Here is a 12,618-nt window from a genome sequence, read left to right on the forward strand (position 1 = left end):
CATTCAAGCAGAGAGGCGGTGTGTCTATGGGAGTTGCATTCAAGCAGAGAGGCGGTGTGTCTATGGGAGTTGCATTCAAGCAGAGAGGCGGTGTGTCTATGGGAGTTGCATTCAAGCAGAGAGACAGTGTGTCTATGGGAGTTGCATTCAAGCAGAGAGACAGTGTGTCTATGGGAGTTGCATTCAAGCAGAGAGACAGTGTGTCTATGGGAGTTGCATTCAAGCAGAGAGACAGTGTGTCTATGGGAGTTGCATTCAAGCAGAGAGACAGTGTGTCTATGGGAGTTGCATTCAAGCAGAGAGACAGTGTGTCTATGGGAGTTGCATTCAAGCAGAGAGACAGTGTGTCTATGGGAGTTGCATTCAAGCAGAGAGACAGTGTGTCTATGGGAGTTGCATTCAAGCAGAGAGACAGTGTGTCTATGGGAGAGTTACATCAAAGCAGAGATGCACAGTGTGTCTATGGGGGAGTTACATCAAAGCAGAGACGCACAGTGTCTCTATGGGGGAGTTACATCAAAGCAGAGATGCACAGTGTGTCTATGGGGGAGTTACATCAAAGCAGAGACGCACAGTGTGTCTATGGGGGAGTTACATCAAAGCAGAGACGCCCAGTGTGTCTATGGGGGAGTTACATCAAAGCAGAGACGCACAGTGTGTCTATGGGGGAGTTACATCAAAGCAGAGACGCACAGTGTGTCTATGGGGGAGTTACATCAAAGCAGAGACGCACAGTGTGTCTATGGGGGAGTTACATCAAAGCAGAGATGCACAGTGTGTCTATGGGGGAGTTACATCAAAGCAGAGACACACAGTGTGTCTATGGGGGAGTTACATCAAAGCAGAGATGCACAGTGTGTCTATGGGGGAGTTACATCAAAGCAGAGACGCACAGTGTGTCTATGGGGAAGTTACATCAAAGCAGAGACGCACAGTGTGTCTATGGGGGAGTTACATCAAAGCAGAGATGCACAGTGTGTCTATGGGGGAGTTACATCAAAGCAGAGACGCACAGTGTGTCTATGGGGGACGCACAGTGTGTCTATGGGGGAGTTACATCAAAGCAGAGATGCACAGTGTGTCTATGGGCAGTGGCGGATTAAGCTTCCTCGCCGCCCCTAGGCACAAACTTAATGTGTGCCCTTCTCAAAAGAAAAGTAGTAACTTATTTGCACTGACCCAGTACATAAGTTCCGTCTGAATATGTGATTGAAAATGGTTCCCCAAGGTCCCAACAGATTTCTGCCTTGTTAAGAGTGCCAATTCGCAGTTTTTGTGTTCTTCAGAATACTCGTGTGATGCTAGAATATTTGAAATGTTCTTCCACTCTGAAATGCCATGAATTGCGATATTTGTCTTGCTCTTGAACAACCTGCATGATGCACAATAAATGGCACCAGCTGCACGAATATACCAAATAATTCCGTAAAATTGATTCGCCATTTACAAGTTTACAAAAAAAACACTATTATTTAAAAATCTTGTCTTACCTGCTATGAGTCTTTGTGATTTAGAAAAATAGTTTTCAGCATTCTGATTAATTCCACGTCTTAGAAGAATGTCAATTGTAGACTCATTCAGACACCACTCGGCAAGATCGTCACTAACGAAATTTTTAACTCTCACTGTAACAATCAGGAACTCCTACGAACTGAGGGGACACTACCTCAGGTGCACTTTCTTCCTCCACTTAAACCACAATATTTTCAACATTTTGCATTTCACAGAGTTCACTCGATTTAGCCGCTTCCACTTCAATTTTTTAACTGCTTTCGGAAATCACTTGTTCCTTTCAACTAAAAAACGTGTACACTGTACCAAGCTTTTTCTGTAAGGTTGCTTCTCTTTCACGCTTTTCGTTTGCAAGTTTACGATAAGCCGCCCAACTTAACTTCGTTCGCTTCATGCTGCCTGCTGCATGAAAAAAAAAAAAAACAACCACCACCAAATCGCAAACGAACTAGCAACAAACTGAATGCACCAGCCAGAGAATACATTAAGACAAAAACTAAATTAGTTGCGGTCCACACGAAAGCTGCACTCACTCACTCACTTATCAGCAGTGTTTATGTGTTTATTTTTTTTAAGACTGGCATTGTTACAGATGCGAGTTTCAAACAATCAGTCTTCTTTCCTGCCTGGTCATTAACAAACGCTTAGTGGAAGATCGAGGAGTATACATTTACAAAAACAAACCAACAAAGGCTGGGCAGCTTGCATTGTCATTGTAAGCGATAAAAGCCACATCACGTGTTAAAAACAAATTGATTGCCTCTTGAAGGAGGCAGAGCAGACGAAACATTTCTTGATAACACACAAATCCGATACATCAAGGTTTCTTTCTTATGAAGCGAAAGTGTTGCAAACCGTTGATTTGAAACATTGGTTTCATAGGTCTAAATTGTCACTGTGTACGTAAGACACTTTTCATTATTCTTGATATTCTGGAAAAAAGATTTGCCACCCCTAGGCATGTGCCTAGTGAGCCTATTTGGTACTCCACCACTGTCTATGGGGGAGTTACATTAAAGCAGAGAGAGACTGTCTCTCTATGGGGGAGTTACATTAAAGCAGAGAGAGACTCTCTCTCTATGGGGGAGTTACATTAAAGCAGAGAGAGACTCTCTCTCTATGGGGGAGTTACATTAAAGCAGAGAGAGACTGTCTCTCTATGGGGGAGTTACATTAAAGCAGAGAGAGACTGTCTCTCTATGGGGGAGTTACATTAAAGCAGAGAGAGACTGTCTCTCTATGGGGGAGTTACATTAAAGCAGAGAGAGACTGTCTCTCTATGGGGGAGTTACATTAAAGCAGAGAGAGACTGTCTCTCTATGGGGGGAGTTACATTAAAGCAGAGAGAGACTGTCTCTCTCTCTCTCTCTCTCTCTCTCTCTATGGGGGAGTTACATTAAAGCAGAGAGAGACTCTCTCTCTATGGGGGAGTTACATTAAAGCAGAGAGACTCTCTCTCTCTCTATGGGGGAGTTACATTAAAGCAGAGAGACTCTCTCTCTCTCTCTCTCTCTCTATGGGAGAGTTACATTAAAGCAGAGAGAGACTCTCTCTCTATGGGGGAGTTACATTAAAGCAGAGAGAGACTGTCTCTCTATGGGGGAGTTACATTAAAGCAGAGAGAGACTGTCTCTCTATGGGGGAGTTAAATTGAAGCAGAGAGAGACTGTCTCTCTATGGGGGAGTTACATTAAAGCAGAGAGACTGTGTCTCTGAGAGTTACGTTAAAACACAAAGACCATATTGCTACATATAAGCCAGTATGCCCCTGCAATTTTATCTTAAATCTTCCAGAAAGTGTCTAATTGCAATAATTTTGAAGATAGTAAACATATGACTTGCATATCGGAAACAGCATAACATTTCTTTTTTTTCTTCAGGTACAATTTTGAAAGAATGTGCAACAATTTGCAGAGAACAGTCAGGTTCATAAACTGGAGGGAACCCATTCCAGAAGGATACTTTCCAAAGCTGGACAGTCTTGTTGCTAGCAGAATTTGGCCTCCCCGACCAAGTGGATTATCCTTGAGAGTAAGTTAGCCATTCTCCTTGCAGCTATGCTTGTGAAAATGTATAGTGTACAGTATCTGTAAGTATTGGTTTGATTGATTGACTTGCTTTATTTTACTTCTTGTGCCATTTTTGGCTAATTTGTGAAGATTGGGATGAGTGATGATATGATGCCCATGCTGGGATTCGAACCCGGGACCCCTGGCATCTAGTATTGGTTTGAATTTATTCACATGCTGGCACTTTTTTCATGTTTTGCAGGATAAGCAAAATGAGGAATTTTATTTTTTCTATGGCGGTCTTGTGTGGCAAAAGTAGGTTCCATGATTGTGACAACTTATTTAAATATTTTAATGCTCTAATATGTAAAACTAAATGCCATGGCTCAACAGCCACCTAAGGGCCAGGGTCTGCCTGCCTGTGTCTTTTTCATTAGGTGACATGCTGTTTTCTGGCTTTCAAGACTGGAACCTGCTGCTCTTTTTTCCTTTAAGTAGCTCCCCCAATTATCCTCATGATGCTGGTTCAGTGCTGAAATTTTGGGGACTTCCATGAGGAATCAAATCTGGAACCTCTAGCACCAAAGGTGAGAGCACTAACAGTTTGGCTAAGCAGGAGCCCACTCTGTATGCAAAACTGATTATTTTTCTATGGTACAAAGATACAAGGTTGCACCATGGTTGAACCAGGACTCGTTCCTGTCAGGGAAGCGAGTTCCCTGAAGAAATGGTTTGTGGGAAGCCTGCAAGTAGAAGTCAGATTGTACAAGTTCAATGTGAACCAGGGCAGTCTTCATCACTTGCACCTTTGGAGAGCACTTTATCTCCCCCCCCCCCCTCACATGCTCAATTCTGTAGCAGAAAAAGTGAGACTATATTCATTCTGCACTGAAATTCAGTGCAAAAAAAGAGAGATCAAGAGTTGTTGTGGAGACATGATCAAAAACTGCCCCATGCTGCTGGTCTGATTAAAAGCTTGTCTGCATATGAGGCTTACAAGAACTGGTCGCAAGCATGACCAGCTAGTAATTATAGGTTGAATTTTGTGTATGTGTGTGTGTGTCGGAGGGGGATATTTTCATGAATTTGAGTTCATAAATTTAAAAAAAGAAAAAAAATAGATGTACAAGCTTGACCATATCCTGGAACAGTGTGGCACCTGCATCTCAATGTTGGGCATTCTTGACATGATCCTATGTCATGTGTTGAGACTGTGTGTGGCTCAGCCATAACAATATTGGTTCCACATGGTTACTGTTCCTGTTAAATGAGTGCCTGGATAATACCACACGAGATATACTCACAATAATTAATCTTATTTTTAAGCTTGTACAGTCAATAACAAAGATAATAGTAGACAAATTGTCCATCACTATCTTAATTTTTATTCAGCATCATGCATTTTAAGGTATGGAATTCTATTGATGCGAAGCAGATATTATCCTCTGGCTATTTGTTATTTCAATTCATGATAATTACATTGTGTGAAAGGACTGAATGAAAATTTATTTTCCCAGATTAAGTCTTGCCCAGCAATTCCTCTAAATGTGTTTTGGTAAACTTAATTATTTTTAGAAACAAATATAGTGAAACCTTGATTTTACATTTTCCCTGCATCATACAGCATGTCCCAAAATGATTATCGGGGTTTCATAGTCGTTTAATTTACTTTACATGTGCGGTGCAAGGACTAAGCTTATATGGGAGTAAACAACTCAACACTTTACATAGTGTGCCTTCTAAATGTTCAATGTGAGCCCCCTTCGTGACATGGCACACATACATCCGGGAGTTCAATGCTTCTTGACACACTTGGATGTTCAGAAGTCTTTCCTTTGCAGACACATCCAGTTTGAAATTTATTAAACCAGCGGCGAATGTTATGGGACATAGGGTCACTTCCAAATCACCGTCGAAAAGCTCGCTGAACTGAAACAGCAGAACCACACCTTGCAAATTCAATTACACAAAAGTATTTCCGTACGGGAGTCACCCATCTCTTAATACACCTACACACTGTGATAGACGTGAAACAAATGATAAGCACTGAGGGTAGAAAACTTCCAGTCATTCTTATCATACATGCACGATATAAACCTTCACCTTTGTCTGTTGCGATATATGAACTACTTGAAACCCCGATAATCATTTTGGATACAGTGTACAAACTCTGTGGTTCCAAGAAAGCAACAGAACTTCCCTGGATTTTAAATTTTCCTGCATTTTGTTCACATGGAAGTTCCACTGTAAACACTTTACTATTCTGTGTACATCTGAACATTATCTACTTGAAACAAATATATTTTTCATATTCCTTTGTAGGATATCAACAGAGAAGCTGATCAAATTCAGTTTGACATTCAGGATCTTGAACGCTGGAGAGACAGAATTTTTGAAGCAATACACAGAGGCTTTGTTCTAAATGTAAGTATGTCTCAATAGTTTAGTAGTTAAACATGAACATCTAGGATATCATTTCAGTGTTCTGAGTCCTAGTTGACCTTGCATATTTTTAAACTTTGTTTCTACTGCATACAAATGCTTTTAAACAATGAAAATAACAATGTACACACGTTCCTACCACATTACATTATTACTAATTATAGGTAATTTAAAACATAATCATCAAATTATACTTACTTGCACTAAATATCTTTACAGGAACAAGGAGACAGAGTTAACCTGACTGAAGATCGAGGGATAGATGTACTTGGCAACATTGTAGAATCCAGCATTCTATCAGTAAACCGTAACCTGTACGGAGATGTCCACAATTTGGGACATGTTGCTATAGCATTAAGCCATGATCCTGATCATAGACACTTGGTAAGTTGGGCTTCAGAAACTCAGCATTGATGTCTAATTCCATTGCGTATGTTAGGGTTATCACTTTAGGCAATCAAATTTTCAGGTTTGATATTTTGTCTCAAGGCCTTAACATACCGAATCTTTTTCAACTGTGTGTGTTATTCAAAGTAACGTTTATTGAACGGTGTTGAAAATAAATGATAAGCATATTTTTTACATGAAATATTGCCAAAAAGAGAGAGAGAAGGAAAATGAAATAGTTTTCAGTTTCCAATACTGGCAAGCAAATAAAAATTTAAATTGCCTGATTTTTCTAAGTTTTCTACAATTTTCAGATCATGAAGAACCCTGGATTTGAGTATAGCCAAAGCATGACCTGTTTAGAGTTGACAGATCCCTATAAGGGAAAAGTAGGACATAATGTCCCAAAATGTAGGACTTTAATTCAAAATGTAGGACACAAAACATTTGCAATAAATAATACACATTTCTATAGAACACATTACAAAGTAATTTAAAATTGACACATTTCAGTCAAAAAAATCTTAATGAATTCTTAAATGCAAAATTTCAAAACTTGTAATCATACTAAACAATGCACCTCTTACTACATATATACACTGGTACTTCTCAGAGCAGCTAATTTTTATCAAAATTTCAGGTTTAGTCAATATACGCAGTGCAGCAATTTGAAATAGTTATTGATATTTTTTTCTCTGGTAGGTGGCACCACTGTGCAAGCAAGCGTTGTGTGGTACGAACAGTAATGGTTATCTCACGAACAATTGACACAGAGCTCGCTGACATTGCCGCTTGTGGCGTTGTTGAATGTGGGCACATGTCGTGAAAGTGAGTAGAGATTTCAACATGGAACAAAGAGCAAACATCAAGCTTTGTGCATTCTTGGGTAAAACTGTTGCGGAAAAATTTCACATGTTGTAGCAAGTCTACGCATGTATTTGAATGGCTCAAGCATTTCATTGAAGGACGGGAGCCAATTGAACACAACGAGCATCCAGGTGTAGCAGGGACGATGAGAACACCAAAATTGGTTGAGAAAGTGAGGACAATCATTACTGAAGACTGAAATTTCAAACAGCCTGTTACTGCTGCATTTTATCTTGAGGTAATGAAATGTTTGATGCAAGGAATAACACGTGTGAGGCCAGAGTATCGGGATGATGGCAGCTGATGTCTGCTTTATGACAGTGCCCCAAGTCACAAGAATGTGATTGCGAAGACCTTTTTGGCTCTAAATTGACTGTTGTCACACCCTGCCTACTCACCAGATCTGGCTCCATGTGATTATTTTTTATTTCCTAAACCAAAATCTGCACTGAAAGGTTCCTACTTTTATGATGTAGCAACAATCAAGAAGGCTATAACATGGATTTTAAAAAGTTTCACAAAACTAATTCCAGCAATCCTTCCATGCACTGGTAGGCATTGTGCTACGATGTGTGGATGCAGGAGAGTCCCACTTTGAATGATCCAAGGTAAGTAACTTTCTATGAAGACTTGTTTATTTTTTACAGCACCAGTCTCTATTTCAAATTGCCGCACTGTGTATATTTATGAGACATGACAGTCGAACTATTTGAAAGGATAAGAGTCCAGTACAAAACTTTTTAGAAAAAAATATTTCTCTCGTTGGGTCTGTTGTGCTAATGGTAATTAAAGTACACTCTCAATATTTGCATTATGACCTGTAATGGCAAATAAATATTCAGCAATTACCATAATTTGAAATTGTTCTAAAGTTTCATCTTGTGTAGTTTTTAGTTCAAGAACAGGGTATCTACTAAAATAACAAATCCAAATTTATTTACTTTTTCAGGACTTTTTTTTCTTAGCCTTTATTTATTAGACATCTACTTTAAAATTAGCAAACTAACTAACTCTCTAGCCTTCTTAAACCCGAAGGTTCATGGCTGCAGCAACACAGGCCTTCCATCTGTCCCTATCTTGAGTAAGATTAGCAAACAAGGGAATTAAAAACTAAACTCAGTGGTACAACAACCCTTGAAGGGCCAGGGCCTGTCAGGGTGGTGCATCTGTTTGCGATTGCCGTAACTGTTTCACCATACTGATTTTTATACGAATGCAGTAGACGTTATTTCTTGTAAATGCTATATTTGAGAAATACACATGATTACATACACAAACTAACAAGTACAACTAGATTGTGTTCCCACAACGCACGTCTTGGTAGAATTTTTTCACTGCTGCCGACTGAGACTGTCTTGATGCAGTGTTGCCAACTTTACATGCTGCTTCACTGGCGTGCTACACGTCCCACTAAAATACACTGATTAATGATTAAAACCTGAACATTCTCCCCCCTCCTTGATTTACTAAATCAACATAACACTACAACAATTTTTTTCTCTGTTGGAAAAGGGATGAGTTTATGAATTTGTCTTTTAAATGTACCCTGAGTAGTGCGAACGTTCACTACCCTCACAAGTTTATCAGATCCTGTGTAGACCTCTTCGATGACTCCAGTCCTCCATGTGAGGGGTGGAACATGGTCTTCCTTCATTAGCACCAGCATTCCTGGTCAGAGATTGGGTTTGGTTGTTGTCCATTTGGTTCTCTGCTGCAGGTTGTTGAGATAGTCCCTTGACCACCGCTGCCAGATGTGTTGGTAGATCCGTTGAATCCGTTGCCACCGATCCAGACGATTTTCTGCTATATATGTCACATTAAGCTCGGGAAAGGATGTTAGAGGACTACCTATTAGGAAATGACCTGGGGTGAGATAAGTATTGTCAGTAGGGTCATTGGACATAGCAGTGATAGGACGTGAATTTAAACAGGCTTCGATTTGACAAAGCAAAGTTGAAAGTTCTTCAAATGTGAAGTGCTGATTTCCAGCTGCTCTTCTTAAGTGGTATTTCATTGATTTTACCGCTGCTTCCTGCAGGCCATTAAAATGGGGCGCATGTGGAGGTATGAAATGCCATACAAATTCTTCTGATGCTGCATACTTATGTATTTCAGTCTTGAATTCTTGAGACTCAAACAGCTGATGCAATTGTCGTAGTTCTCTGTAAGCTCCAACGAAGTTTGTTCCATTATCACTGTATAAATTTCTCAATTTTCCCCTTCTTGAAGTAAATCTCCTTAGAGCTGCGATAAAGGCAGATGATGTTAGATCCGAGACTAATTCTAGATGTATAGCCTTTGTAGTGAGACAGACGAAGACTGCTACATAACATTTTCTCAATCTTGCTTCTTGCGTTTCCGGATTTCACATTAAATGGACCAGCATAATCCACTCCTGTATTGAGGAATGCTCTACCTGGTTGAAGTCTTGTTGATGGTAGTTGACCCATTAGTTGCTCTGACGCAGATGAGTTTAGCTTGAAGCAAGGTAAACAATTATGTATAACCTTCCTGATAACTTGTCTTGCTCTCTGAATCCAGTATTTTTGGCGAAGTGAGGCCAACAGTAACTGAGTGTCTGCGTGAAGTAATCTGATGCTCTGCTAGTATAATGAGTCTTGTTAAATGATGCTCTGATGGCAATATGAGTTTGTGTTTCCTCTCATAGGGTATTGAGCATTTTGTAGTCTTCCACCTACTCGAAGCATGTTGTTTTAGTCTATGAATGGATAGAGACTTCTTAATGGACTATCCCTTGCCACTTGCCCATTGCGTTGAAGCTCCTGGAATGCTTCTCTGAAAACAACTTGTTGTTTGCCTTGATAATTGCTGCCAGGCTGAGTCTCAAATAGTTTTCTGTTAGATGCTCTGTTTTCTTGTTCTCACGATTCTTTGTGTTGTGAATGAAACGCTGGCAATAGGCAATGACTCTTAACTAGTTTCAATAATGACAAAAATTTGTCGATGAAGGTCGTCGATGGAACTTGAATGACTAGTGATGTGACCCCCCTTCTTTCTTCCGTAACTTCTTCTTTCTCTGCGTGTGACGAAGAATTTGGCCACGATGAAGATTCTTCACTCAAGAATGTGGGTCCATTCCACCACAGTGTATTGTCTTGCAATGTGGCCGGTTCTACACCTCGAGATACAAGGTCCGCAGGATTGTCATGTGATGACACATGTCTCCATTGTGAAGGACTCGTTGAATCTTGAACTTGTGCCACCCTGTTGGCGATAAAAGTTTTCCACTTGTTTGGTGGCGATGACAGCCATGCTAGGACTATCTTCGAATCTGTCCAAAAATATACTTGACTGATTGCAAGATTGAGTACCGCTAATACTTTCTTCATTAATTTGGCAAGTAAAACTGCTCCACATAGTTCCAGACGTGGAAGTGTAACCTGTTTTACTGGAGCCACTCTTGATTTGGCGCAAAGAAGTTTAACTGCAACATCACCACTTCTGTTTGTTGACCTAACTTAGATTGCTGCACCGTAAGCCCTTGTACTGGCATCGCAGAATCCATGAAGCTGCATGTCATTGATTTTTCCTTCAATCAAAATGAATCTACTGACTCGTATATCATTGATGCGTGATAGGATTCTATACAACTGCAACCATTGCTGCAATAACGTCGGTGGTAAGCTCTCGTCCCAATCGATGCGTTGAAACCACAACTGTTGTAGAAATGCCTTGAAACTGATGACTACAGGACTCACCAATCCAAGAGGATCGAATATTGAGGCGATTATTGAAGTTACTCTTCTTTTGCTTATTTCTGCTGCGTGGGCAGATGTTGATGCTGCCTTGTTGGCGATTAAGAATTTGTCTGTGCCTGGATCCCAGACTAGACCAAGAGTTTTGACACCCTTATCCTTATCTAACTGAAGTGGTAACTGCACTTCTCTGTGGCTATGAGGTACTGCCTCTAAAAGTGCGGGATGGTTAGAACACCATTTTCGAAGATTGAAACCACCACTCCGTAGAAGATGTATTAATTCTTCTTGTAATTTCAGTGCATCCTCTACACTGTCACTGCCTGATAAACAATCATCCATGTACATATCTTCCATTACTGTTCTTGCTGCATTCGGATACACGTGTTGTTGCTGTTCGGCTAGCATTTGTGTACACGCTGTTGCGAGGAATGAAGCTGGTTTTGTGCCATAAGTCACCGTTAAAAGTTCATAAGTGTCGACTGGGCTGTCTGATGAGTATCTCCAGAATATTCTCTGCAATGGTAAGTCTTCATGCACCATAATTTGGCGGAACATTTTCTCCGTGTCTGCCGTAAATGCTATGCTGTGTGTGCGAAATCGTAGAATGATGGAGTATAGATCTTGTTGCAGAATTGGACCTGCTAGTAAAATGTCGTTAAGTGAGTTTCCAGATGTAGTTTTGGCGCTGGCATCATAGACAACTCTGGTCTTCGTTGTGCTGCTGTCTGGCTTGAATACTGGATGATGAGGCATGTAGAATACTTGTGTGTCATCCTTGACTGTGTCTGATTCTAACTTTCTCATGTGTCCTAAATTCTCGTATTCCTTCATGAAGTTATTGTAATCTTCTTTCAGAGCTGGCTGCCTCTTCAATCTTCTCTCCAGTTATTCCAGTCCACTCATGGCTTGCTGAGTTGAATCTCCTAATGGTGGATGATTTGGGCATTTAGGTAGACGTACTATGAACGACCAGATTCGGAACGCATTGTATTTAATTTAAAGTGCTCTTCACATAGCTCTTCTTCCTTAGATGTGTGGTGACTCTATTCCTTCCAACTCTCAGAAGCGTGTAAGTTGTTTTTCCAAACTGTCATCTGTTCTTACAAAACATGCAGTGATTGATGAGTTGCATTCTTGAGGCATGGATCCACCCAGTATCCATCCAAGTTGCGAATCTTGCAGAACAGGGTAATTGCTTTCTCTACTTAGACGTTCTGGCTTCAGTATGGAGTAGAAAAGCCCTGCGCCCAAAAGAATGCCTATCTTGCCAGGTTTATTGAATGTGGGGTCTGCCAGTGCAATGTCCATTGGAATATTCCATGTATCGTAGTTTATGTGCTCTGCAGGCATATCTCCAGTGATTTTTGGCAGAACTGAACAAGAGATTGTAGTTGAGAAGTCATTCGCGAGTGATGAAATGTTCACATTCACACTGAAGCGAGTTTCAGAGTTTGAGCTATTTATCCCATGAATTGGAATGTACGCCCTTTGTTTCTTGAGACGCAGTCTTTGTACGGTTTCCTCAGTTACGATGTTTGACTTCCATTATCTAGTAAGGCACGACATGTGACCAATCTTCCGTCCTTATCCTTCACTTGTACCAAAGCAGTTGAAAGTAGAACATGCGATGTGTGTCTGGTCTTGAAACTGCAGTATGATGCTTGCGTATTCTCTCGATTGTG

The 12,618-nt window shown here is 40.5% G+C and overlaps 1 protein-coding gene across 1 annotated transcript in view; it reads left to right on the plus strand.

Annotated features, from left to right (window-relative positions):
* LOC146002435 (phenoloxidase 1-like) overlaps positions 1–12,618 on the plus strand; it is a 55,159-nt gene that overhangs the window by 26,117 nt on the left and 16,424 nt on the right. Inside the window, exons 6-8 of the mRNA XM_083140261.1 lie at positions 3,393–3,543; positions 5,844–5,945; positions 6,183–6,347. Of these exons, the coding sequence (XP_082996387.1) occupies positions 3,393–3,543; positions 5,844–5,945; positions 6,183–6,347 (418 nt within the window). The remainder of the gene's footprint in view (positions 1–3,392; positions 3,544–5,843; positions 5,946–6,182; positions 6,348–12,618) is intronic.

The sequence above is a fragment of the Lepisma saccharinum genome, chromosome 18 (genome assembly GCF_977018435.1).
Source record: "Lepisma saccharinum chromosome 18, izLepSacc3.1, whole genome shotgun sequence".
Classification (NCBI taxonomy): Eukaryota; Metazoa; Arthropoda; class Insecta; order Zygentoma; family Lepismatidae; genus Lepisma; species Lepisma saccharinum.